This window comes from Nomascus leucogenys, chromosome 22a, assembly GCF_006542625.1.
Source record: "Nomascus leucogenys isolate Asia chromosome 22a, Asia_NLE_v1, whole genome shotgun sequence".
NCBI lineage: Eukaryota > Metazoa > Chordata > Mammalia > Primates > Hylobatidae > Nomascus > Nomascus leucogenys.
The window spans coordinates 141,493,621-141,521,368 of NC_044402.1; the positions used below are offsets into that span (position 1 = coordinate 141,493,621).

Consider the following 27,748-nt stretch of genomic DNA (forward strand, 5'->3'; position numbering starts at 1 on the left):
CAAAAAATAAAATAATAAAAAAGTAATATAACTATTCAGAATATATTGTAAATGTTACAGAAGTTTTTTTGTAAAAGTAACTAACAGGAGACAGAAAGGGGAAAAAAAAGCGAAGGGAGGGTAAGGGCATGCAATTTTTTGTCCTTCATGGGAGAAAGTAAATAAATACCAACCAAAGTTGAAACATGAAGATGTGGAAGTTTAATTAGGTTACTGAGAGTTACAAGCCTATCCAGGAGGGAAACTGATGGGACCCTCTGCGGGAGCGGGGAGGACAGCAGGAAAGATGCATCCTTTTTCCCGCTGTGCCTCCCGGGCGTCTGAGGTCCACGTGGGCCAGTTTGTCACTGAACAGCATAGGCCCCTCGAGCCTCCCGTGCACTCCACAGCCACGGCCTGGCCTCAAGAAAGAACAGAGCCTGGCTTCACATGACCTTAGATCACTAAATTTTGACTCAGATGTTAACCAGAAATGCCTGCACGTCCAGGCCCAGATTTTTAAAATTGTCCTTTGTATCCACTGTGAGCTGCAGACACGGGAACCCAAACGCAGCAGACAGCACCTAATGGTGCCGCCGAGTAACCATATTCCCAGTGCTAGTTTTGATTCCAGAAGACACAAGTGACCCCACCTCAGACCAAACAGAAGCAAGGACAGCTTTGCAGGGAGCATCTCGGTGAACTTCTAGAAGCAACCGTCTCTCTCCCACCAGAACATAAGCTAAGAAGCAAACAGCTCCCATTGCTCTCAGCACAGCTGTACAACAAAAAGGAGAACCAGTTTCCGGATGAGGCCAACAAGGTGAACAGTGCAGTAGAACACAGCAAGGATGTCAGTCCTGCAGGAGGCACCTGCAGAGCCGAGCCCTTCCAAGCAGAGTGAAGAAGTCTTTCAGAGGCAAAGACTCCCAGAGAGGAGTTCAGTACCCAGAAGAGTAGGTGGACGTGGGCCTGGAGGGGCCAAGCATGAGCCCAGAGCCTCCTATGCCTGCCCAAAGTCTTAATTTTATCCCCAAAATGAACTTTTAAGGATTCAATGCTTAGGAGTAACATGGCCAGATATGCATCTTACAAAGACTACCCCAGGGACCATGTCAGGGCAAGGCTGGAAAGCAGGAGAAAGGCTACAGTAATCCAGGCAAGAAATTATAAAGTCTTAAATTAAGGTAGCAGCAGAAAGATGAAGAGAGGGAACCCCTAAGAGAAAAGTCGTCATCGAATGGTACTGAGATGCGGAAGGTAAGGACGAGAAAGGCCTCAAGACAGACGGCAGCGCAGGCCCCTGCCGTACTCTGGGAAAGAAAACCTCGTGAAAAGATTAAGGCTCAAGTCCAGGTCTTTGCTGGAACCAGGAGCGCGGACGGCGCGCGCCCCCCACCCCGCGTCGCCGGCTGAGCCCGCAGGGACCCACACGCCCAGCGCGGGAGCGTGGCGGAATCCGGGCTGGTTCTCCCGGAGCTCGCCCCGCAGGGCGGGCTGCAGTGAAGAGAGCGCACAGTCCCGAGGCGACCCGAGGCGCGGGGCCTTGGCGCCCGCCGGGCAGGCTACACTGAAGGGCACCCCGAAGACGCTGGGGGCGCGGGGCCCGGGGCCAACGGCCGCAACCCCGCCGCGATCTGGGCACGGAAAGGACGCGGGCTCGGCGGTGCGCGAAGGGCGCAGGGGCGGGAGACCCGGGGTCGGGTTCGTCTAAGGGCCGGGCGGCGGATCCTCCTGGGCCAGGGGCGTGGAGCCGCGCAGGACCCACAGCGGCCTTCGGGTGATTGCAGAGCCCGGCCCGCTCTCCCCAGCGCAGGTATCTCACCTGGGTCAGGCGAGGGTCAGTCCCAGCCGGCTACACACCGCGGAAGGGAGCCCCTCCGCGCTTTTATACCACCGACCAATCGCACAGCGACTCGCACCGATTGACAAGCTCAACGGACCAACCACTTGGGCGTATGGGCGGGACTAAGCTAGCCGGAGTCCAGAAGCCCGCGCTAATGGTTGCTAGGGACGCACCAAACACCCCCTACGGCGCTTCGGAGGAGCCAAAGGAATCATGGGCGCCTCCGCCCCCGGGCCGGGCAGATGCGGTTTCCTCCCGACTCGCGATCAAAACGGGTGAGTAGCGCAGAGCTCGCCTCTTGGAGGCCTCTTTCTGAAGGCGGAGGACGCGGGGCGGCTCGCTTACGGGCCGGGTGGCTCCGCAGGGTAGACGAAGGCTGCAGCGTCCGCACTGGGCTGGGAACGGCTTGCAAGGGGAGCCCCTCTGGCGCCCCGGAGCCAGCCAGCTGGCTGGCGGCCCCACCAGCGCCAGTGCCCCGCACCTGCCCGCGTGCTCTGAGCGTCAAGAAAAGGCGGCATTTCGCATGGGCAAAATCCGCGCGGGGACGCCGGGAGAATGTTGTTGCTCTTGCCGTTCGGCCCATTGTACAGACGCAGCCAGCGAGGCTCGCAGAGGTCAGGGATGCACATAGGACTGGCCCGCACCTTGCAGCCACGGAAAGATCCGCCTGGCCTGCGGCCCCTCCACGCCTCCGAGGTCGAGACAGTGACAGAAGTCAACTCTCGAGCCCAGGGCGTCTCTCCACTCTGCCTGGACGTCCACTCCGTCTGCCTGCAGCTACGGCTCTATGCGTCCCGCTTCGACTCCCTCTGCTTTCCTTCCCAGCTTCTCGCCTCCAGACTGTTCCGGCTCCGCTGCCTGAAATTATCTGCCCCGGGGGAGGCGCGGCGCGCGGCCTCATGACGGAACTACAACTCCCATGAGGCGCTGGGCCCACGCAGGCGCGCCGCAGCTGAAGTCGCCGCGCCAGAATCCCATTGGCTGGGCCGGCTCTGAGGCGGGAGCCCTGATTGGCTGAGGGGTCTGAGGCGACAGATTCCGGAAAGGGGAAGAGCAGCCAACATGGCGGCGGAACGCGGCGCGGGGCAGCAACAGTCGCAGGAGATGATGGAGGGTGAGCGGCCTCTGCGGGCGGCGGCCCAAGGGCCCAGCGGGCGGGGGGAGCTGCGGGCTGGAACTGCTCCGTGACTGAGAGAAACTCCACGTCCTGCCTCTGGCCACCGCCGCGCGGCCCCCTGACAGCTGACAGCCGGACCCGGGGGAGCGGGGGAGGCTCTGGACCTCGGGGGAGCCCCGGCCCGGGGGCGGCAGCGGCCGGGAAGGACCCAGAGCTAGGGGGAGAGCGGCGGCGCGAGGCCAGGCCGGGGGTGGGGCTGAATGGGACGCGGTGGCTCCATTCAGTCCAGTTGGAGCCTCGCCCCGCGCCTCTGAGATTGACAGGCGGGGGAGCCTCCTCGGTCAGCTGACGAGGAAACTGAGGCTGTGGGCGCTGGGATCTACCAGAGTCTGCTCCTTGGTTCACGTGGTGAGGGTGGAGAAGGGTCTTCTCTTGAAATCGAGTGGACTGTTGCGAAGGGGTAACAAGGAACCAGAAGATTGAGTTACACAAGGTGATACCTGTTTTCAAAGCTGTCATAGTTCCAAAAAGTCTAAATTCAACTTTCTTCCTCCTCATTCACTTTGTTGAAAAAAAAAAAAACCACATGCATATATGTATATGTTATACGTACACATATATTTATATATAATTTTCTACATATTTGTAGGTACAGTCATATATGTGCATGTACAGTATGTGTGTAAACATGCGTGCACACACCCACTTAGCAACTGGGGAATCAGTTGTGTCATCAAATGCTTAAGTGCTTTTGGGTCCCATGGTTTGGTGAGGGGTACAGACCTCCCAGAAGAGCAGTCACTGCCTCATGTGAAAGTGGTAGGGAAGGGGAATGTGGAGCTGCGGAAGGAGGGCGGGTGCAGAAGGAAGGGCTGACATGTTTAGGAGTGGTGATTGCTGCAGAAGCAGGGCCAGCTCTGAGCTGGAGCCTGAAGAATAACTCGAAGGCAACGAGGTTGGGGATGGGGTGAGGGAAAAGAGCAAGAATCACTCAAGACGAAGAAAACTGCGGTCAAAGGGTGTGGAGGAGAGTTTGACCAAATCATATGTGGTGGGGATGGGAGCGGTAGTGTTAAGGGTCTTGGACTTCATACCCTTTGAGTCTTTTTAAGTAAGAAAGGCCTCTTCATATCCTCCCACTCCTTCTTCAGCTGTTTCCATGTCTTGGTAAATGACAAATATAAAAGCCCGGCTTTTCTCTCTGTCCCACTCCCACCTATGTCCTATTAGTCAAGGAGCTCTGACTTTTACTTTTAAAAGTATCTCCAAATCTCCGATACGTCCTCCATTCCCATTGCCAGTACCTTAACTCAGACCTTCGTCATCTCTAGGCTAGATTGATTGTCCTTGCTCACCAGCCCATCATCCGCAGTACACCAAAGTCATTTTCTTACATGCTGATCCACTGTCCCATGTTCCAGACCCTCTCTGCTGCCCTCAGGCTTCACTTTGGCCAACCTTCATTAGCTAAGCCTTTCCTAACCTACACCACTCCTCTTACTGGGGTTTTTGCGCCAGATTGTCATGCAGTAGAACTTTCTCTCCCTGAGCCTGGACCATCAAGTGACCTGTGCCTGGTGGTGACTAATTTGTTAAATATCTCCTGCATGTCATGCGCGTGCTAACTGCTCTTGTGCCTTTTCTAATTTAACCGTGACAGCAACTTGCTGAGGCATAGGTTCTATACTAGCTCCCTTCCACAGGCTAGGAGATTGAGGCTTTCAAATGGAAACGATTTGCCAAAGCTGCAGCTCTAGCAGCAAGATGCAAACTCAGGAAGAGCATTCCAGAAATACTTTTGGACTCAAATATCAGATTTGGATTTTAGAATTAGATCAGACTCTCTGGCAGTGGAGAATAGATTAAACAGGGCAAGACAAGTCACAGAGACGAGTTAGGAGGCAGGGCAGGAGCCCAGGCTGCAGCTAATAAGTAACTGAGCCACCGTCATTGCGGGGGTAGGGAAGAAGAGATGGATTTGGAGGTTTTGGAGGTGGGTTTTATAAGGACTTGTTTTATATAGCAATCCTTTCTTGGGTTTTACTTTGCTAGGCTAAGCAGGAAGTACAAAGATGAAATTGAACTTTTTCCCTCAAAGAGCACATCTCTTTGTAGATAAACCATAGTCAGGAAAGAGAGTATTTTCAGTATGGTTGATAATTCCAAGTAATGTGTTAGTGCCTCATGTTTTCCAGACAGACTTCCAAAAGAGGTCATGAGTAAAGTTATAAAAAAGAAAAATGATTTGACAACCTTACCAAAGAATTTTTACCTGACACATTGAATTGCCTTGTTCTTTAATTCAAAAAATATTTATGAACCTTTAAAAGCCTTAAGTTGCTAACACTCTGTCTAGTGTCCAGTGTGAAAGCTCATTTCACACCAGTGAGCTTTCTGTGGGCGGTCAGCACTATTGGCTGTATTCTCCTTTTCCTTAGTGATCCTCCCTGCCCACAGTCTGATTTGAGTTAGTCTTGATTTCTTTCAGAACATGGGCCTGTGAACTTGGCTGGTTTTCTTAGCCAGATGAATAGTAGAGCATGGATGGAGATATGTGGCAGAAGGGTCACAGTGGTGATCACCCAGCCCAAAAGTGAAAGGCACTCAGGAGATGCTTCACTACCTGATTCCATTAGTGGATTTAATCACAGGTGATCCAAGGCTTTCAGAACACTGGGCAATTCTTCACAAGCTCCTTGAGGGCAGAAGTAGTGTGTTCCTCACCTAAGTGTCCATGTGGGCACCACACTCTGCTCCCCATTCTCCCTGCGGCCATATGCCTCAAGTGGTGCTGGGACATGGGAGACACTCAATGTTCATTGAACTGGATTCAACAAACATGTTTAAATGAAATCCTCTTGACTTACAACTGGGTGTTTATTATATGTTCCTCAAAGTCCCATAAAGTAGATGTGAATTCTCATTGACATGTGTGGGTTCAGTTGACAGGCGGGTCGAGTCCGAAGAATCCGGCGATGAAGAAGGGAAGAAACACAGCAGCGGCATCGTGGCCGACCTCAGTGAACAGAGCCTGAAGGATGGGGAGGAGCAGGGGGAGGAGGACCCAGAAGGTACCAGGCGCAGCTCCCTTGGGGACATCTGCTGGTTGGGGGATGTGGGCTGTGCTGCACATGGTCTGGCCCTGGGCGTGGGTGCTGTGTCGGTCTGGAGAAGGACTGCCGTGCTCCTTAGGGGCCCTCAGTGGCCCAGGGCAGGTGGATATGCTCTTCGAGGTGCTCCCTCAGCAGGCTGACTCATTGACGGCATTTGCAGAAAGGATGTGGTTTTTTCCAATTCCACTGAAGGCAAATCCTAGCACGAATATTGGTACTAGTATGCCGTCTGAGATAGAACCACGACATCGTTGGCCAGGCGTGGTGGCTCATGCCTGTAATCCCAGCACTTTGGAAGGCCAAGGCGGGTGGATCATGAGGTCAGGAGATCAAGCCCATCCTGGCCAACATGGTGAAACCTTGTTTCTACAAAAAATACAAAAATTAGCCGGACATGGCAGCATGTGCCTGTAATCCCAGTTACTCAGGAGGCTGAGGCAGGAGAATCACTTGAACCCAGGAGGTGGAGGTTGCAGTGAGCCAAGAACGCACCACTGCACTCCAGCCTGGGTGACAGAGGGATACTCCATCTCAAAAAAAAAAAAAAGGAAAAAAAAAAAGAACCGCAACATTGTTTTATTAACCATATGTTTAGGAAATGAGATTTGAAATAAACGTTATGGCTGACTGCTATGTTTCTATGTCCTACCATAGCAATAGAAACCTTTAGTCCCTGAGAGAAATTATTTCTGAGTCTTGCCTTACCATTTTTATAGGCCTGAGGATTGACTTCTAAAGTGCTTAGATGTGGCCGGGCGTGATAGCTCACGCCTGTAATCCTAGCACTTTGGGAGGCCAAGGCGGGTGGATCACTTGAGGTCAGGAGTTCGAGACCAGCCTGGCCAACATGGTGAAACCCTGTCTTTACTAAAAATACAAAAAAAAGAAAAATTAGCCAGGCATGGTGGTGTGTGCGCCTGTAGTCCCAGCTACTCGGGAGGCTGAGGCAGGAGAATCACTTGAACCAGGGAGGCAGAGGTTGCAGTGAGCTGAGATCACACCACTGCACTCCAGCCGGGGCGACAGAGTGAGACTCCATCTCAAATAAAAAAAAAAAAGTTTCTGAACAGTATGCATGCATGTATGTACTTTACCTGCTACAGAAAGAAAACACATCAAACGGGCTGAGTCTTTCCAAACGGCAGGTTTAAGAAGGATCTATACATTTTGTGTTTTCTAGATTTGTATACAGTGTATGAATAATCATGCATCCCTTATAAAAATGAAAATAAATTTATAAAGAAACAAACCTAATTTTTAAAATAACATTGTGCTCTCTGTGCCAGCAAAGATGATTGGTAACTATGGCAACCTACTTTTAAGGCACAAGGAGATTACCACAAAAGTACCAGTCACATTCACTTTGGAACTTTGGGGCTGATGTTCTGGAAGTGATGTGGGTGGAATAAAGTGCATGGGAGTGATAGATGGAAGCTTCCGTTATCGCCTGGCTTAGTCACCAACAGTGGAGCGGTAGGAGCCCCCGCTATCCTCAGATGGGTGCTGCTGAGACATTGGGTGTTTATGGAGGACTTGAGAGTTGGCAGAGCAAGCCCTGTGTGCTTTCTTTCCCTGGCTCACTAGCACAGGCTAATGATGTTGTCATCATGTTCTGTAAGTACACAGTGTGGTAATGTGTTATAGATGAGGAAAATGAGACTCTCTGCCGCTTGTCCAAGGGCACATGGCTACAAGGCAGACCAGCTGGCCTGGCCTGGAAAAATCCAAGTTTTTTTCTTCGAGATGATTAGCCGATTATGAATTTTCTGGGAATATGCATTTCTAGCCCTTAGAGGAGCCAAGACTTTCTCCTGTGTTTACTTGAGTCTTAAATTCAATTAAAACAAATTTAATCATGTCAACTGTTACCTTCTACCTATTTTCCCTAAATTATTTTTAAAATATGATGAATATGTAATACACTCAGAAGGGCATTCTAGGCTGGAAACCTTGTTTCAGAGGTTAGCTGACATTTTGAGTGGTGAGCGGCCAGCCATGCTGGATGTATTACAAACAAGACCCCTTAAAGCCATGTGACCATATGTCCTGAGGAGCCTGACCATGTGTCCTGAGGAGCCCGTTTCTGCCTGCTGGCCCAGCATAACTGTGCCCTTCTGCTCTCAAAGGGTCCTGGTTTGGACTACACGACCTGGGCGCCCTGCCTTAATTGTAGCGCCTCTTCCAGTGCAACTTGCTGAGCTTATGAACGGTGACTTGACATTGTCTTTTGAGGTGATTTGTATCTATCTCTTGGTTTTGCCCAGTTCCTTTTATTTAATTCTCAGGTTGGTATCCTTTACAGTTGTGGATAAACTATAGTAAACATTTTTTTTTTTTTTAACCAACCACAGTTGATGGTTATAGAAAAGGCACAGTGGAAAAACAGTGAAGTGAATGCAGCCATGTGGGATCATTACTTTGTTAAGCTGGTCTGATGTCAAGTGCTCCTCTCAGAGGCCTCCAGGTGAGGTGAGGAGCCAGGCTGGAGGAGCCAGCCCTTGGCATGTGGTCCAGGGCTGTGTGAGCTCACTCCCCTGCAGAAGCAAGTGCACGTTTGCTCTAGGAAGAGCCACAATAAGAGCGCTGACAGCCCTGTAAGGTAGTGACAATGACAATCTGTTTATAGGAGAAAGAGCATCCTATGGGTATAATTCACAGAATCCAGACTGGGAGAAGCACTACAAGACAAACAGCTTGTTTTCCTACAACAGAAAACTGCAAGGGGAAAAAAAGAAATTTAAGAAAAATGCTGGGCTGGGTGCAGTGGCTCGTGCCTGTAATCCTGGCACTTTGGGAGGCCAAGGTGGGAGGATCACTTGAGGCTAGGAGTTCCAGACCAGCCTGGGCAATATAGCGAGACCCTGATTGTGCAAAACGTGGTTTTAAAAAATTAGTCAGGCATGGTGGCAGACACCTGTAGTCTCAGCTTCCTGGGAGCCCAAGACAAGGATTGCTTGAGCCCACAAGTTCAAGGCTGCAGTGAGCTATGATCACACCACTATACTCCAGCCTTAGCAGCAGAGTGAGACCCTGTCTCTTAAAAAAAAAATTAATTAAAAAAATTTTTAAAAGAGAAATACCATCTAGTCACAATATGCAGCCTTATTTGGATCATAATGCAAGTAAACTAAGGGAAGAAATGTTAAGACAGTTGAGGAAATATGAACACTGACAATCCTTGGTGATGTTGAGGAATTACTGTTAATTTTTTTTAAGTGTTTTGAGGGGTGAGTGTGCGTGTTTGTGTGTCTGCATGAGTCTGTGTATACCACTGTTGTGCATGCGTGTGTCTTTGTGCATGCGTGTGTGTGTGCATCTGTGTATGTCTTAGTCCTTTTCAGCACATATGCTGAGGTAGGTTACAATGAAATGAAATGAGGAAGTGCTTAACAGGGAGGCTGTCGCCTCAGCAGGGAGAGCAGCTCTCTGCCTCCTCCGCACAGAGGAGGCCGGCTCCCAGGGTGGAGAGTCCTCGTGAAATCCAATGGGCTTCTCTACTGGAGTGAGTTCACCAGTCTCCCCATTGAGAAGTGTGTTTAAATTATTCAGTGAGCCTCTTTGATCCTATCTGTTGAACTATGTTTTGTTTTGTTTTGCTCTTTGCAGAGGGAAGTGTTTGTAGATGCTGGGCCACCTTCCAAAGCAATAAAAGGCCCATCCTAGAGCATCTGATGTGCCCAGCATGGTCTAGATTCTAATAGCCTGGTTTATTGCCACAAACAAAAAGAGAAAAGCTACATAGGAGGCAGGCTGCTGCCAGTTCTGCGGCTCTGGGAGTCACGGAAAGGCAGTAGTGCTGCCCTGCTCACCTGCACTCAGCTGCTTCCTCCCCTCCTTCCCACTAACAGCTTCAAAACACATTTCCTTTCTCAGGAAGTTCAAAGGCACAGATGGATGTTTGGAGACCTTTGCCAATATCTGAATTCAGGAAATTCAGAATGCTTAAAACATCACTATTGTTGGAGCAGGGTCTAACCCTGCCACATTCTCCAGGTCCGAAGCAAACCTTCCCATTGGTTCCTCCTTGGGGTTTGAGCTGGCTCTGGGTACCAAACAGCCCCAGACCTCAGCCAGAAGCAGCTCTTCACCAATGCCTCCTCTTAGTGGGGTTCTGAACAAACCTCTTTTTCTTATTTTTTCAGAAGAACATGAGCTGCCTGTGGACATGGAAACCATCAACCTGGACAGAGATGCAGAGGTAATGCCGCCTGCACAGCCCAGCCTTGGGCGTGGTGATGGACCACGCTGTCAGATTATCTTGTATGAGATTAGTAAGTTATTTCCCTGGAGAGGTGGCCCAAGCCTCCCTTGGCTGAGTCAGAGTCCTGTGTTCATGTTTTTCTTACCAGTGATTGGTATCCCCATGTCTGTTCTACCCTTGAGGATTGTGTGGCAGATGAGATGCCTTTGACTCAAACATTGTCTGGGTCTGATGATTACATTATACATGGGGGTCCCAACGGCCCCAGGCTGTATGTGACTGGCCGCTGGGCCTCCTGAGCCCACAGCGTGTCTCTGATGGTGATGGGATGGGGTGCATATCCTCAGAGCCTGAGCTTATGTTTTGTGCATACAGGATCTAAGGAATGAGAAAAAGATGTCACGTACCAATCATTTTAAGGGCCAGTTTTACATAGTCATCACTAAGCCAAAGAGCCCCCGCAGCACACCTTGTCACTGACATCTGTGTGCTGCCGAGCCACCTGGCACTGCCTCCCCCACTGCTGCCCACTTGCAGGCCTCCTCTGATAACTCCTCTTCTAGGACGACACAGGTCTCCAGCCACTTTGCTATAGCTGAGTATAGATTTCTGCTTTGTTTCAGGATGTTGATTTGAATCATTATCGCATTGGGAAGATTGAAGGATTTGAGGTACTGAAGAAAGTGAAGGTGAGAGGGACTCTCATGAGGGGACTATGACGCTCACCCATAGGATGTGGATAAGTCCAGAATCGAGCAATCAGTCCTAAGTTGTGGTCCTTGTCCCAGCCTGTGGGAGGCGTGACTGCCTCCACCTTGTAGCAGGCCTTTCTTTACTGGGAGCACAGCAGGTATGAGATAGCAGTGGAGGGACTTGAGGCACAGCCCTGGGGCTGGCCCTCCTGAGCCCAGGCAGCCAGTGACCTGTGACTCTGGCCTGCCTCAGTTCTGTGTCTGTGTTCAATTAGGCACTCACTGAATTTTACGGTCCTCCGTGCATCTCATTTGAATTTGTCAAAATTGAGCCCACCAAAGGTTCTTATGTTCTGCCAGGTAGTGGCAAACACCCATACCCCAGGCCAACGCCTCCCTCCCCAGCTAGGCCTGCTTGGTGGGGGCGGGGGGGGGCCTGCCTCCTGCCTCCCTTTGGGTTCCTACCCATCCTCAGGTGTGTTGAGGAATTCTAGCTTAGTGCCCTTGCCCACCTGCCTCTCAAAGGTCCGCACCTTTCTAGGAAACAGCAGGAGAACGAAGACATGTCCTTCCACCAGAAAGGCCTGTCGTGTGTCCTCCAGTACCGGATGAGGCCTTCTCATGGCCTCCCCCTTGCCTGTGTCAATTGTCCTTTTCCCATCCCCCAGACTCTCTGCCTCCGCCAAAATTTAATTAAATGCATTGAGAATCTGGAGGAGCTACAGAGTCTTCGAGAGCTGGATCTTTACGACAACCAGATCAAGAAGATTGAGAATCTGGAGGCGCTAACAGAGCTGGAGTGAGTCATGAGACCCACAGGAGAACAGCATGGTGGGAAGGCCACTGGGTGGGGGGTGTCCAGTCTCTCCAGAGCCTACTTCCTGCTGGCTCTTAGCCCTTGACAGGCTGCCTCTGCCACATGGTCCTGCCCTGCATCTGAATCCCAAGTCTCTTCCTGCTGTGTTCAGGGCTCCAGGAGGCCTCACTGGCTTCATGCATGTCTTCGGCTTCCTGAACAATCCTGGCTTCCAAAGTAAATCTTTGATGGGAAGGCTGCAGTGGGGACTTCTGGAAAGCCTCCATTCAGGGATGATACTGAAATCGGTAGAGGGGAAAGTTAATCCAGAATTTCCTCTTGCCTTTTGAATACTCTTTTTTTAAATTAAAAAAAAAAAGTGACAGCCGGGCGCGGTGGCTCACGCCTGTAATCCCAGCACTTTGGGAGGCTGAGGCGGGCGGATCACGAGGTCAGGAGATCGAGACCATCCTGGCTAACCCGGTGAAACCCCATCTCTACTAAAAATAGAAAAAATTAGCCAGGCGAAGTGGCGGGCACCTGCAGTCCCAGCTACTCGGGAGGCTGAGGCAAGAGAATGGCGTGAACCCCAGGGGGCGGAGCCTGCAGTGAGCCGAGATCACGCCACTGCACTCCAGCCTGGGTGACAGCGAGACTCCGTCTCAAAAAAAAAAAAAAAAAAAAAAAGTGACATTTCTAATTTAAGGAGTTAGGTCCTAGGCCAGGTGCAGTGGTACATACCTGTAATCTCAGCGCTTTGGGAGGCCAAATTGGGGGCATCACTTAAACCTAGAAGGGCAACATAACAAGACCTGTCTACAAAAATTAAAATTAAAAAAGAAGGAGCCAGGTCCTAGTTATAACTTTACCTGGATTTCTGCCCTTTGTTGCTCATTCATTTGTGCTTGTTTTGTTTCTATTTCTAATTCAATACTTCTCAGGCCCCTTCTGTGTGCAGAGCCTGGTGTGAGGTCCTGTCATGGGCACAGGTGTGAGTGAAACATAGTTTCTGTCTCAGATACTGTACTGGGAGCCAGGGCATCAGGAGCCTGTAGGCTGCCTCTGGCTTACTCCAGGCTCCTGGGCAGCCTCCAAACCCCTCATGACAGCATCAGTGTGAGCCAGGCGGCAGCAGGGGCACAGTCAGACCACCCCACCCTCGCCCGCCTCGTAGTGACTGCAGTCCCTGATGGGGATGCCACCTTCAGTGGTTAAATTGTGAGTTCTGTGCAACCTATGCTCATGTAATTTTTTAAAAAACTGTTTTGGTTGTTCTCAGGATTCTAGATATTTCTTTTAATCTGCTGAGAAACATCGAAGGGGTTGACAAGTTGACACGACTGAAAAAACTCTTCTTGGTCAACAATAAAATCAGTAAAATTGAGAACTTAAGCAACTTACATCAACTACAGATGCTAGAGCTGGGATCTAACCGCATCCGGGTAGGTGCAGACAGCCCTGACTAGTATATTCAGGGAGAGGCAGCTAGCGGGTTGTGTGTGGACTCAGTGGGTATATGTAGAATGCGTGGTGAGTATGCATTTGTTATGATGCTGTGGTTTTTTTCATGAACAAGGAAATTATTGTTTTTTTAAGAAAAAATGCTAACTGGAAGTCAGTATCAGTAAGTCCTGAGTGGTCTAGCCTTTCTTCTGCACATAGATTTCAGTTGCTCTTCATCCAAATCATGACCCTGAATCACACCATTCCCAGTTACATTCTGCCTGAGATGAGCCAACCGACCTGAATGCCTTGCTCTTGAACTTACTCATCGTAATCTTCTCTGGCATGCTTCTTTGAGATGAAAGTTTCCCAAGCCCAGCAAAGTGGGCCCTTGAAGTGAACTGATGTACATACCAGCAGCTTTAGAAAGTCTCTTGATGCTGACACACTCCCAAAGGCAGTGCTGAGTTGGGCCTTCCTCCCTGGACGGCTTTATACTCCTGGGACACAGTCCCCAGCAGGATTACATCTGTTCTCCAGGATCCATTTGACCTTGAAAACATGGGACAGAATGGAAATAAAAGACTTTTGAAAAGTGATCTGGTGTTCCACAGAAGCAGGATCAAGTCTTCACCAGCTGACTCATAACCACCGTCATGTGCTGGAGGGGAACTTGAGAGGGTGTCCCAGGAGGACTGACATTGGAGGTGGATCTGCCGTGCAGAGAGGAAGGAGGGTTCCCGTGGGCAGGGAGGAGGACTTCTGTCAGCCAAAAGAGCATTCGAGCCCCATGCCTGGCTCCTAATCAGGGTCATGGCACAGAGCCTGTGCTTCCCCCGGCCTTGCTTAGTGGCTTTGGCAGGTGTTTCTGAGCACATCTGCCCCTGCCCATGTTCAGAATGCCCCTCTGTTTGGCTTCTGGAAGTATTATAGCATGCTATGTCTGTCCTGGGCCCTTGAGAGCTTGGACAGGATACAAACCAAGGGAGGGTGGTTTTGGCAAGGGTCTCTTGACAGTTATTGTTAGAGATCTCATGGCCACAAATAGCAAAGCAACACATTTAAAACTAGAGAGCAGCCCAGATGTCCGTACTTTACCAAGTGTCTCACTATGGAACTTTCTAGGGGAACAGTGGCTCATCACAAATTAATACAGGCTACAGCATGTGAGGATGCCCCCGCCCCCACCAAGTCCTGCGGTGGTGTGTGGATTAGCACACCATCTTCCCTCCTGGAGTCCCCTCGTGGTTAGCATGCACCTCATCTGGTTATTTTGTGTCTGCTGAAATATTTAAAGAATGACTTGTTCTGAGAGAGAGTGAACTGACAGAGGAGGGAAACTGAAGTCAAATCAATAAGCAGTCATTAAACATCCTGCTGTAGGCAAGTCACCATGGGGAGACCAGACAGGGCAGCGTGGTCACTGCCTCTGGAGGTTTATGGTTGAATAGAGGAGCACTTGATCACAGCAAGGAAGAGTGATGTAGGAGGGTGTGGAAACTGGGCAAGAGGGGAAGAGTACTGTGGTGTGAGGGCCCCCCAGGAATCCTAAGTGAGGGTCCCAGGATTTCAAAGACTTGAGGTCAGAGTGCCCCGTACCTCACTTCTGTAGAGACTGAGGCTCTTGGGAGGACTTTTTTTTTGTCTTTTTTTTCTGAGACGGAGTCTTGTGCTGTTGCCCAGGCTGGAGTGCAATGGCACAATCTCGGCTCACTGCAAGCTCCGCCTCCCGGGTTCACGCCATTCTCCTGCCTCAGCCTCCGGAGTAGCTGGAACTACAGGCGCCGGCCGCCACACCCGGCTAATTTTTTTGTATTTTTAGTAGAGACAAGGTTTCACTGTGTTAGCCAGGATGGTCTCGATCTCCTGACCTTGTGATCCGCCCCTCTCAGCTTCCCAAAGTGCTGGGATTTCCGTGCCTGGCAGGAGGACATTTTAATGTGTCAGCTCACAAATTTAGAACTGGAAGGGACTTGGGAATCTACTGGTCCTTGGGTTCTGAGACTGTTCCTTAGCACCCCAGGAAATCAGAGGGTTGGGAGTGAGCTCAAGACAGTCTTGGACTCGCCACTATTGTATTCCACCTTCAAGTAGGATTTCCACTGGAAGTCTTAGCAGATACATCACTAGCCCCACATCGCAGAGCTGAAGCCCAGACAGCTCTGCCCCAGTCCAGGCACCTGCCGGCTGCCTGGCGCAGCCCGTCAACTGCAGTACTCATTGCTGTTCTGTCCTTTCCACAGGCAATCGAAAATATCGACACCTTAACCAACCTGGAGAGTTTGTTTTTGGGGAAAAACAAAATTACTAAACTTCAGAACCTGGATGCGCTCACCAACCTGACAGTCCTCAGTATGCAGGTACGGAGCTTCCTGAGCTGCCCTTCCCCGCGAGCCCTGGCAGGGCCAATGCTGCTGGACACAACCTTAGTTTTTATCCTTCACTGCCTTCACAACTGGCACTTCATTTCACTATTAGTAAGCAGTTGAAACACTAGATACCATACACTTTATACACACATGTGCCAAGCAAAAACTTGATTCTCTTTTATTTTTTATTTATTTTTTTTTACTTTTTTAGAGACAGGGTCTTTATCTGTCACTCAGGCTGCAGTGCAGTGGTGCTATCATAGCTCACTGCAGCCTCCAACTCCTGGGCTCAAGCCAACCTCCCACCTCAGCCTACCAAGTCGGTAGGACTACAGGCATGCACCACCACGTTCAGCTAATATTTTGTCGAGGGGGTGAGGCATGGAAGAGATGAGGTCTCACCGTGTTGCTTAGGCTGGTCTTGAACTCTTGACCTCATGTGATCTTCCTGCCTTGGCCACCCAAAATGCTGGGTTTGCAAGCATGAGCCACCACTCCTGGCCTTTCTTTTTTTTTTAAGAGACAAGGTCTCACTCTGTCATCCAGGCAGGAGTGCAGTGACAAGTGCATGCATAGCTCACTATAGCCTCACACTCCTAGGCTCAAGCAATCCTCCCTCCTCAGCCTCCCAAGTAGCTGGGACTGCAGGTGCACACCACCATGCCTGGCTAATTTTTGTATTTTATGTAGAGAAGGGGTTTCCCTATGTTGCCCAGGGTGGTCTTGAACTCCTGGACTCGAGCGAACCTCCTGCCTTGGCCTCCCAAAAAATTTCATTCTTAAGTGCCATGTTTTTGGCTTTTTCCACCCACCCACCCCCACCTTCCCCCCCAGTAGCAGTCCTAGATGGTTTTTAGCCAAAGGGGACTTCTTCAGAAGGTGGAGCTTATTCTAAATTCTAAAGTGTTTGGCTCAATGGTAGAAGCAATTCCTTCCATTGCACAGAGAATATCAACCCTGTTAGACTTCTGCATTTGGGAGTTGGTAAGCACTTGGGTGTGCCTGGGCTCCTGTTTACCTTTTGTGTTGGAAGCAAATTAGCAGAATTGGACCCTTGAAGCGAGATGGAACAGAGTGCTCTGGGGACAAGGTCCAGTGTGGTTAGTTGATCCTCTCTACTGACACTGAGGGGCATGTGAAAACCACTCTTAACCCTTGGTGAAGCAGAAGTTTGTCAGGCTTTAAGAAAGTTCTTGGCCTGGTGCAGTGGCTCATGCCTATAATCCCAGCACTTTGGGAGGTCTAGGTGGTCAGATCGCTTGAGCCCAGGAGTTCAAGACCAGCCTGGGCAACATAGCGAGAGCCCATCTCTAAAAAAATTAAAAATATTTTAAAAAGTTCTTAGGCCAGGCGTGGTGGCTCACGCCTGTAATCCTAGCCCTTTGGGAGGCCAAGGCAGGTGGTTCATTTGAGGTCAGGAGTTTGAGAACAGCCTGGCCAACATGGTGAAATCTCATCTCTATTGAAAATACAAAAATTAGCCAGGCATGGTGGCAGGTGCCTGTCATCCCAGCTACTCAAGAGGATGAGGCAGGAGAAATGCTTGAATCCAGGAGGAGGACATTGCAGTGAGCCAAGGTTGTGCCACTGCACTCCAGCCTGGGTGACAAAGCGAGACTCTATCTCAAAAAAAAAAAAAGTTATTAAAGTTTAATTTGAGTTGTAATATGTACTAAAAGAAATTAGAGGCCAGGCATGGTGGCTCATGCCTGTAATCCCAGCACTCTGGGAGGCTAAGGCAGGCAGATTAGTTGAGGTCAGGAGTTCAAGACCAGCCTGGCCAACATGGTGATACCCCCATCTCTACTAAAAATACCAAAATAAATATTAGTCGGGTGTGGTGGTGGGCACCTGTAATCCCAGCTACTCAGGAGGCTGAGACAGGAGAATCGCTTGAACCCAGGAGGCAGAGGTTGCAATAAGCCAAGATCGCACCACTGCACTCCAGCCTGGGTGACGGAGCGAGAGTCCATCTCAAATAAAAAAAGAAAGAAAGAAATTATAATTAATTTACTTTAAAATATTCGGTAATTTTTACACTTTAAAATTATTAAATCAGGTAAAGCTTCACCAAGTATATCTTTTAACAGTGAGTTCTTTTTTTTGGTTTTTTTTTTTTTTTTTTTTTTTTTTTTTTTTTTGAGATGGAGTTTCGCTCTTGTTGCCCAGGCTGGAGTGCAGTGGTACAATCTTGGCTCACTGCAACCTCAGCCTCCTGGGTTCAAGTGATTCTCCTGCCTCAGCCTCCCAAGGAGCTGGGATTACAGGTGTGCACCACCACGCCTGGCTAATTTTTTGTATTTTTAGTAGAGACGGGTTTCACCATGTTGGCCAGGCTGGTCTCAAACTCCTGACCTCAGGTGATCCTCCTGCCTTGGCCTCCCAAAGTGCTGGGATTAGAGGTGAGAGCCACTGCACCTGGCCTAACAATGAATTCTTTATATAAAAAACATGTAATTCCCATGCATGAATTTTAGCTCAGTACAGCAGGCTCAAAATTTTGATCCTCTTTTCCTCTCTACATGAGTCCCATTCTAGCATGTGGGTTTTTTTTTGGTTTTTTTTTTTTTTGAGACGGAGTCTCACTCTGTCACCCAGGCTGGAGTGCAGTGGTGCAATCTTGGCTCACTGCAAGCTCCACCTCCCAGGTTCATGCCATTCTCCTGCCTCAGCCTCCCGAGTAGCTGGGACTACAGGTGCCCACCACCACGCCTGGCTAATTCTTTTTGTATTTTTTTCGTAGAGACGGGGTTTCACCGTGTTAGCCAGGATAGTCTTGATCTCGTGACCTCACGATCCTCCCGCCTCAGCCCCACAAAGTGCTGGGATTACAGGCGTGAGCCACCACGCCCAGCCCTTTTTTTTTTTTTTGAGATGGAGTCTCGCTCTGTTGCCCAGGCTGGAGTGCAGTGGCACGATCTCGGCTCACTGCAATCTCCGCCTCCCGGGTTCACGCCATTCTCCTGCCTCAGCCTCCCGAGTAGCTGGGACTACAGGCGCCCATCACCACATCTGGCTAATTTTCTGTATTTTTAGTAGAGATGGAGTTTCACCATGTTAGCCAGGATGGTCTCGATCTCCTGACCTCGTGATCTGCCCCCTTTGGCTTCCCAAAGTGCTGGGATTACAGGCATGAGCCACCGCGCCCAGCCCCATTCTAGCATGTTTTAAGTGAAATGCTCTATTCTTAGAATTCTTCAAGATAACACAAAACCTCGTTTCCCTCTTGCAGAGCAACCGGCTGACCAAGATCGAGGGTCTGCAGAACCTGGTGAACCTGCGGGAGCTGTACCTCAGCCACAATGGCATCGAGGTCATCGAGGGCCTGGAGAACAATGTAAGACACCCACTGTCTGTCTGGGGCTGTGGGTGGTGGGCACCAGGCGGGCAGGCACCTGGCCAGCCAGCACACACTGGCCTCTCGGGCCAGTGTCAGGAAGATGCCCTGCCTCTGGAGGTTTATCAGAAAGACCTTCCCATCCTAAAAACTAAGGGACCCCCTCCTCATACCGAAAAGTGCAGGAGCTGTGTGTGCCTGTTGGCCCTCTGCCCTGAGTGTGCCTCGAAGGGCTGACGCTTTATGTGGAATTTCAGCACAGGCTTCCATAGGCTCCCTCAATGGGGCAGCATCCAGTGCACACCCACTGTGCACTGCAGGCATTTTGCAAGGTTTGAAAGAAACAAACCCAACCTACTCGTAAAGGGCCCTGTATGAGGGTGACTGGCATCCCTTTAGGCCACTGACCTTCTGCCCATGGGTCCACTGGCCTCAGCCCCTACTTCCCAGCCCACAGGGAGCACAGGACCAGCTCTCAGTCCCAGCCCCCTCCTCCTCTTACAGTATGAGCAGCTTCCTCCTCCCCCATTCCTCCCTGCCTGCTGTCCACACCTGTCCTCACCTGTCCATGCTCCTTCCACCCTCCCCGGCCCTTCTCACTCAGGTGCAGGACAGCCTCACATACTGAGGGGAAGTGTGCTCACAGAGCCCCCACCCTCCTCAGCTGCCTCCAGCTCACCTGCTCTGCCCCAGTGCAGTGTTCAAGACAAATAAAAGACTTTTTCTCATTCAATTTTACTTGTTTTTTTCTGTTTTGTTAAATTGCCAGCAAATATAACCAGATTGGTCTATAAACATAGTGTTTTCAATCTCATTAAAGGCCTTTGTGCCTCAACCCCAGGGCCTAGTTGGCATCAGTAAATTTCACCAACACCTGCATAAAATTTTGGAAAAATTCAAATTTGCCTGTGGAAAGTTTGGTCACCTTCCTTTGACTTTGCATTGAAATTAAAAGTTTATAAAACTAGCGTGCAAACCCGTGTAGTTTAGAGTGGTAAGTGGAGACATGCCTGCTGTGGAATATGGCGCTGAGGACTGTGGCAGGGGCTGGGGTTGGGGCCGGGTGGGCTGCGCAGCAGGGAGCCCATGCTCAAGGGAGCTCTGGTGCCCTCCTGCACCCTGGCCTCCCTGAGCCAAGGCCCTGCAGTCACCACCAGGCGTCCACTGGGAGACAAACAATCTGCAGCACAGTTCAGATAAGCAGCCAGTCCCAGGAAAACTGGAAAGAAGTGTAATTCAGAATTTTACCAGTAGAAGTGCTACACTGTGATCTTGGTTAAACACCAGACTATTCTTGGGCCTCTGAAACAAAACAGGAAAAAAAAAAAATTGTTGTATTAAAGGTAATTATGTTATTGTAATCTTCATCATGATCAAATGTGACAGTCTTTCCTCTGCCATTTTTTTCAACTAAAGATCAGACAAATATTTTCTCCTAAGTTTTGTTTCTTAATTTATCTGGAATTTATTTTTATGGTGGGAAATAAGAAAGTAAATGTAGTTTTGTCCCAGGTGGGAACTTAGACGACGCCCCCCATCCCAGTGTCTCACGACTCCTGTCTTGTTCATGTTTCCTCCAGCTCTGGGCTCTCCCGTTGGTCTAGAATATGTTTGCAGTGGTCCCTGACAGATGTAGTTTTTGTGGCGTTGTGTCATGCCCTTTGGTGTGCCTGCTCTCCTCACCCTGTTCCATTCTTTTTTTCTATTTCTTAAGCAGTTCTTACTAGTTTGCTTTTGGATGAGTTTTCACAACATTGTCCAACTCCCCTAGAAAAATATGAAATGCTGTTGAGTGCCTACCTGGATCCCTGAGCTCAGAGGTGAGGGACTGGTTCTCACAGCCAGAGCCCACCACCGGCTCTGCGTCTCACGCTGAGCCTTGGTGCTTGGACCTCACGAGGCTCAAATCCTGCCTGTGTTCCAGGCCACTTTCATTTTGCCAGTTTCTGGGCTTGCATACCAGATGGCCATGAGCATCTCAGAATGGTGCAGAGTGTGGGGGAGAGCTGCCGTCCATGCTAGAGAGGCCTGTTCCAGCCCCACCGCCAGGCGGTGTGTCATTGGATTACCCACAGTCGCGTCTTCTGCAACATTTTCCTGCAGTCCTTTTTGCTCTGAACCCGCCCCACTGAGCTCCTCCCTCGCACACTGTTGAGCCTGATACTCTGTGAGCAGACCCGACCAGGGCACCAAGATGGGGTGGTTTGAAGGCACCTCCTAGGCAGCATGCCGCGCATAGCCTGCTGGAGAGTGGTGTCAGACTTGACATGTGCAGCTGGTGCCAGCTGGGGCGCTGGGCGCCAAGGCAGCAAGGGTGGTACAGCCAGAGGAGCTCCCAGGCCACAGCCATAGCACTTTCGACTTAGGAAAGCTACTGGCTGGGTACATTTCAGGGGAGATGGGGGGAGGAGTGTTTGCTTTTGAGAAATGTTTTAACTTTCCCTTAAAACTTGGAAGGCTTTGGAATTGGAATACCAAAAATGCAGTAGAAAACCAAGGAAGGGACTCAGGAGGGAGCAGAGCGTGAGGGCAGAGAAGGGAATGAACTTTGTCCGACGTTCTCAGACAGCTTGTAAATGTTTTCCTTTTGATGAGAAGGAAAATTATTACCCAGGCTTAGCTAACGTGTTTTGGAAAGTGAGTAACTGATGTGCATTTTCAGAGTAGAAGATCCTAAAAACACACTCTTGTCTCCTGGTGGGGACACACACCCTGCAGCAGGTGCTCAGCAGGCCCAGCACCCAGTGCCCAGCACCCAGTCCTCAGCACGGGTCCTTTCTCTGCACTCATGCTCCTGGCACCCTCTTCCCAGACAAGAGTATAGGCCTGCGGTCTGAGAGTCCTGCCTCTCCCACTGCTACTATGCGCCTGGGCAGATTCTTAACCCCACTGAGCCCCAAGTTCCTCATCCATGAATGAAGAGAGGAACTTTGTTTTGAAGATTACTTGGTCGTACATTTCCTCGTGATGAGCACTAAGTAAATGTTACTACAATTGTCAGTCTTTCTTCAGAGCATCAGGGGGTTACTCAGTTCTTCCTGGGACCATCAGTCTCACTAGGGGCCTCAATGGACAGGGATCTGGGAGCACTGGGCTTGGAGTCTGACAATCTCAAATCCCAGCGATCAGGAGAGCTCAAGGAGGTAGCTGGGCAGGCTCTGATGGAAACACTGTCCCAGGGAGGGCTGCAGGAGGCAAGCAGGTCTCGTCACCCTCCATAGCATGCCCTTATCCTGTGAGGGCAGAGAGGGCAGTGCACCTGCAGCCCTAAGGTCAGCACTTGACACTGCCTGCGTGGTCATGCAAATCACTGTTGATCAGAGGTAATCCAGGAAACATTTTATTTCCTTCTTTTAGAACAAACTCACGATGTTGGACATTGCATCAAATAGAATCAAAAAGATTGAAAATATCAGCCATCTAACAGAGCTGCAAGAGTTCTGGGTAAGTTTAATACACGCTGGGGTTGATGAAACTTTGACTAAACTGGTCTCACTGATTAAAATGTCATATGAATGAATACAAGAATCTCCTGTAAGCCTTCATGCTGAGTGACTCTGCACGTCATGAGATTTGGGGTGGGCGCTCTTGTACACTTGTATTGGGTGTTGTCTGTGCTCCTCAGCATGAGCCACACATCAGCAGCATTGACATAGCTTGTTAGAAATGCACAATCTTGGGCCCCACCATAGCCCAGATGCAAACTGAGTCAAAATCTTTGCTTTACAAGACTCCAGGTGATTGCAGTATGCACAGAGGTTGGAGAAGCCCTGATCTAGGTATGGGTAGAACCTAAAATTGTCATTTGACCAAATGGTTTCCAAACCTCAGCAGAGAGGCAGACGCATTCCCTACAGATATATTCCAGCACAACAGAAGGAAATGTTGGATGGGTTTCTGCAGTTAGTCATCTTGGAATTTGCCTTGTATTTGTCTTGTCACAGGTATGGTTTCAGGACTAGTGTTGTGGAGTCAGCAGGAAGAGAAACAGAATATAAGAAGTTTTTGCAATTCCTCTAAAGGGGTTGGGAAATGATCCCCGAGTTGAAGTCTTCAGTGTTAGGATTCCCTTAGAGAATTCTCCCGAAGCTTATTGCCTTTCCCGTAGCACGTGGCCCCTGCAGAGATTGCGGCACAGGTGTCACCCTGTGATGCTGTGAATATAGTAGTGTCCTCAGATACATTCAGTCTAATCCAGGACTCATACTGAGTGTAAGGCATCATTCTTCCTTGTCTGTCCTCTAGCTGTGCTGCTGACCCTGCTTATGTCCTGTGCGTTCTCCTTTCCCCATTTTAAAAGGTCATCCAAGTTTCCCTAGAACACCGGTGGCCTGCTGTAAATGTTCCTTGCCCCTTATTAGTGGCACTGGGTCTTGAGTAGTGTCATGATATGATACCAGAGCATGTCTGGGAAGATCAGAGCCAGAATTTGGCAGGTGATAAAGATGTACCAGGCCAGGGGGGGCCTCAATGAGTCCAGATGGGTCTATGTGCAGCCCACCCTTGAAGGAAGGTGTGGCTGGTGGTAGGCTGGTTGGATTAGTGCATAGGGGTTGGCAAAGAAGCCAGGGAACCACACAAAGAAACCAAACAACAGGAATAAGGAGTCCAGAGACAGAGGACCAGGTAATAGGGAAAGGGCACCTGGCAAAAAATTAGGGAGCAGGTTTGGGAAACAAGCTGATACTGAAGCAATGTTCGTGAAGCTTATGATTCCTTCTGCATGCCCTGCCTAGGAACAGAGCATGGGGCACAGAGTGCTGAGACCACAGGCAGGGGCCAACCTGGGCACCACAGCTAGCAGGGAGGCAGGCAGGCTGGTGATCAATCACTAGGGGCCAGATAGTGCCTGACCCTGTAACACAGAAGAATCCTGTTCCTTAGGCCACCAAAGATAGTAAAAAATAGCCAGAATTTGCACAGCACTTTATAGTGTCCATACCTCTTCCCATTCTGATCCAATTATCACAGCAACCATGTGGATAAGGTCATATTACCCCATTTTACAGGTAAAGAATTGCATTCCAGGAAGGAAAGCTGCAAACCAGGAATTCTGAAACTCAGTTCCACACTCGTATCACATTTGAGATGCACATCATTAGTCTCTAAGGCAGAAATAGAGAACCAGTCTTAAGTTTCTGATAACCTGCATACTATGTTTGTTGATTTTTCTGCCTATTTGTTCCAATTACTGAGAGGCGAATGTTGAAACCTTCCAACTATAATTGTCAGTGGATCCATTTCTCCTTTCAGTTCCATCAGTTTTTGTTTCTTGTATTTTGAAACTCTGTTATCAGGTGCATACATATTTAGAATTGAGGAATTCTTGATGAATTGACCCATTTATCATATGAAATGTTGTTCTTTCTTGCTATCCTCTTTATCCTTGTCCTGGAAGGGTATCTTGTCTGTAATTAACATAGCCACTTCATCTGTCTTATGATTAGCGCTCTCATGGAATCTTTCTCCATCCATTTACTCTTAACCTGTACCTTTACAATTAAAATGTGTTTTTTGTGCTTTCTTCTCCAGTCTGACAGTCTCTGCCTTTTAAGTGGTGTGTTTAGACTGCTTACATTTAATATAATTACATTTAATTACATTTTGTGTAATGGTTGAGTTTAAGTCTATCATCTTAGTATTTCTTTTTTATTTGTCTCATCTATTCTTTGTTTACTCTTTCCTACCTACTTTTTGGAGTGAGATTTTTTTTTTTTTTTTTGCAGTCTATTTTAACTCTATTATTGGCTTATTTGCTATACCTCTGTACTAGTGTTTTCTTGTTGTTGATTGTTTGGAGGGAGGATTGTTTTAGTGATTAGAATTTAAAAATGCATTTTTAATTTATCACAATCTATATATTTTACATTTAAATATCTTATGATCCCCATGATACCTTATCTTTTAAAGAAATTTAAAAATGGCCAGGCGCAGTGGCTCATGCCTGTAATCCTAGCACTTTGGGAGGCCAAGGCAGGTGGATCACCCAAGATCAGGAGTTTGAGACCAGCCTGGCCAACGTGGTGAAACCCTGTCTCTACTAAAAATGCAAAACTTAGCTCGGCGTGGTGGCACATGCTGTAGTCCAAGCTACTCAGGAGGCTGAGGCGTGACAATCACTTGGACCCGGGAAGTGGAGATTGCAGTGGACCAAGATCGCACCACTGCACTCCAGCCTGGGCAAAAAAGCGAAACTCCGTCTCAAAAAAAAGAAATTTAAAAACAAGAAACTCACTTATTTTACCATTTCTGGCATTGTTTATTCTTTTGTGTGGATCTGAGTTTCCACTTCGTATTTGCCTTCCACCTGAAGAATTCTGTTTTTTTGTCGTTGTGCATTCTGCAGTAAACCAATCCTTCCTTTGATTTGTTTGAAAAATCTATTTAATTTGCCTGCGTTTTTGGAATTTAATATTATGGATACACAACTCTAGCTTGACAGGGTTTTTTTTTTCCTTTTTAAGCACATTAAATACTTTGTTCGTTCATCCTCTGGTTTGCATTATTTCTCCTTTATAAAATTTTTATTATTTTAAAAATATTTTTAAAAAATAAATAGAGACAGGGCCAGACGCGGCAGCTCACGCGTGTAATCCCAAGGTGGATCACCTCAGGTCAGGAGTTTGAGACCAATCTGACCAACGTGGCGAAACCCTGTCTCAACTAAAAATTCAAAAATTAGCCGGGCGTGGTGGCACGTGCCTGTAGTCCCAGCTACTGGGGAGGCTGAGACAGGAGAATTGCTTGAATCCAGGAGGCAGAGGTTGCAGTGAGCCAAGATCGTGCCACTGTAGTCCAACCTGGGCAACAGAGCAAGACTCTGTCTCAAAAAAAAAAAAAAAATAGGATGGGATCTTGCCATGTTGCCCAGGCTGGTCTCGAACTCCTGGGCTCAGACAGTCCTCCTGCCTCAGCCTCCCAAAGGGCTGGGAGTACAGGTATGAGCCACCACACATGGCCCTGGTTTGCATTATTTCTAATAAGAAGCCAGCAGTCATTTTTGTCCTTTTTCCTCTGGCTGCTATTTAAATGTTCTTTTAATCGTTGTTTCTTATTTTGTTTTGTTTTCTGCAACTTGAATATAATGTGCCATGGTGTAGTTTATTTTCTTTGATGTGTTAGGGTCCACTGGATCTGTGAATTTATGGTTTTCATCCAGTGTGGAAAGCTTCTGGAAATTATTTTCTCTAAAACTGTTTCTGCCACTGCTCCCCCACCCCGCTTTCTCTCTGAAAACCCAGTTATGCATGTTCCTCTGGTACTAGCGAGGCCCCTGAGGCCATTTCCTCCACCCTGTTCCACCCCTCAGGCTTTCATCTTGCTGTGCTTGTTTGTATAATTTCTGTTGTTAAATCTTCAAGATCATGATCTTTTCATCTGTAGTATCCTATCTGCTGTTAAGCCCATGTCATGAATTTTTTATTTCAGATATTGTATTTTTCTCAACTCTAAAAGAACATTTGGCTTTTTTTTTTTTTTTGGTAGATTATTTTTCTCTCTTCATTAGATTCGTGTTTTCCTTTAAGTCCTCCCTTCTTCACGTCTTGTAATTTTTTATTAGATCCTGGGCTTTATGGTGTTCAATTGTTGAATGTCTGGAATTTATGTCGTTTTCCTTCAAAACATACTGGACTTTATCTGACAGGCAATTAAGTTACAGCTTGATCCTTTTGAGGCTTGTTTTTAAGCTTTATTAGAGTACATCTAAATAGTCTACCCCGTAAGATTAACCTAGCACTGTTTTGAAGCTGTGGCCCTCCTGGGATCTCTGGTGAATATCCTGTGTATTTAAGTTCTCTCCACTGTGGTTGGTGGACCTACTGTGGGTGAGCTCTGGGCATTCTGCAGCTCGGGGCTGCCTAGTAGTTCTTCGACCAGCCTTTAGCTTTTCACTCTGCCTAGCACAGCTTCATCTTCAGTCCAGGATTCAAGAGGATACCATGTGGATTTCTGGAGGCTTTTTCCCTACATAGCTCACTCCTATCTATACATTCCAGCTCCCTTTGCCTCCCCAGACTACAATTACCATCTCAACTCTGTGTGGCCACCAGGCTCTGCTTGGGTTCCGCCTCCTTGTGGTCGGGAAAGTTCCTCCAGGCAGAAGGCTCAGATGATCACACCGCCCCCCTCATTTGTTTCCTGTCTCAAGAATCACTGTCTGTGTTACCTGTTGTCCAATGTATAAAAACAATTATTTCATATATTCTATCCTTTTTTTTTTTTTTTTTGAGATAGAGTCTCGCTCTGTCCCCCAGGCTGGAGTGCAGTGGCGCAATCTCAGCTCACTGCAAGCTCCACCTCCCGGGTTCACACCATTCTCCTGCCTCAGTCTCCTGAGTAGCTGGGACTACAGGCGCCCGCCACCACGCCCTGCTAATTTTTTGTGTATTTTAGTAGAGACGGGGTTTCACCATGTTAGCCAGGACAGTCTCCATCTCCTGACCTCATGATCCGCCTGCCTCGGCCTCCCCAAGTGCTGGGATTACAGGTGTGAGCCACCACGCCCGACCTATTCTATCCTATTTTCTAGTAGCTTGTGACAAAGGCAGGAGCCCAGCACCAGCTGTTCTATCATGGCTTGAAACAGAAGTCCTACTTATTTATTTTACTTCTGTGTCTGTCTCCCCCACTGTATAATATAAACCTCATAAGGGCAGGGAAATTAGTGTTTGGTTTACTTTGTTTTCCCTCCCAATTTCTTTATTGTGGTAAAACTTGCATAAAATAAAACTTACCATCTTAACCATGTTTAAGTGTACAGTAAGTGGTATTCAGCACATTCATAATGGTGCACAGCCATCACCACCATCCATCTCTAGGACTGTTTTCAACTTATAAAACTGAAACTCTGTACC

The 27,748-nt window shown here is 48.7% G+C and overlaps 2 protein-coding genes across 5 annotated transcripts in view; one reads left to right on the plus strand and one right to left on the minus strand.

Moving 5' to 3' along the window:
• PASK (PAS domain containing serine/threonine kinase) overlaps nucleotides 1-1,895 on the minus strand; it is a 45,902-nt gene extending 44,007 nt beyond the window's left edge. For all 3 annotated transcript variants that reach the window (XR_004027909.1, XM_030803349.1, XM_030803350.1), the window contains exon 1: nucleotides 1,805-1,895. The gene's annotated coding sequence lies outside the window, so the exon portion shown is untranslated. The remainder of the gene's footprint in view (nucleotides 1-1,804) is intronic.
• A 154-nt stretch (nucleotides 1,896-2,049) lies between these two features.
• PPP1R7 (protein phosphatase 1 regulatory subunit 7) overlaps nucleotides 2,050-27,748 on the plus strand; it is a 34,878-nt gene continuing 9,179 nt past the window's right edge. Inside the window, exons 1-9 of one of the 2 annotated variants that reach the window (XM_012499310.2) lie at nucleotides 2,050-2,939; nucleotides 5,885-6,013; nucleotides 10,198-10,253; nucleotides 10,880-10,945; nucleotides 11,617-11,747; nucleotides 13,024-13,186; nucleotides 15,431-15,547; nucleotides 18,789-18,893; nucleotides 19,498-19,626. In XM_012499310.2, coding sequence (XP_012354764.1) covers nucleotides 2,888-2,939; nucleotides 5,885-6,013; nucleotides 10,198-10,253; nucleotides 10,880-10,945; nucleotides 11,617-11,747; nucleotides 13,024-13,186; nucleotides 15,431-15,547; nucleotides 18,789-18,893; nucleotides 19,498-19,521 — 843 coding nt within the window. In that variant the 5' untranslated portion in view covers nucleotides 2,050-2,887 and the 3' untranslated portion in view covers nucleotides 19,522-19,626. Of the gene's footprint in view, nucleotides 2,940-5,884; nucleotides 6,014-10,197; nucleotides 10,254-10,879; nucleotides 10,946-11,616; nucleotides 11,748-13,023; nucleotides 13,187-15,430; nucleotides 15,548-18,788; nucleotides 18,894-19,497; nucleotides 19,627-22,250; nucleotides 22,338-27,748 lie in introns of those variants that run through there. The other variant, XM_003278893.4, reaches the window with a different exon arrangement.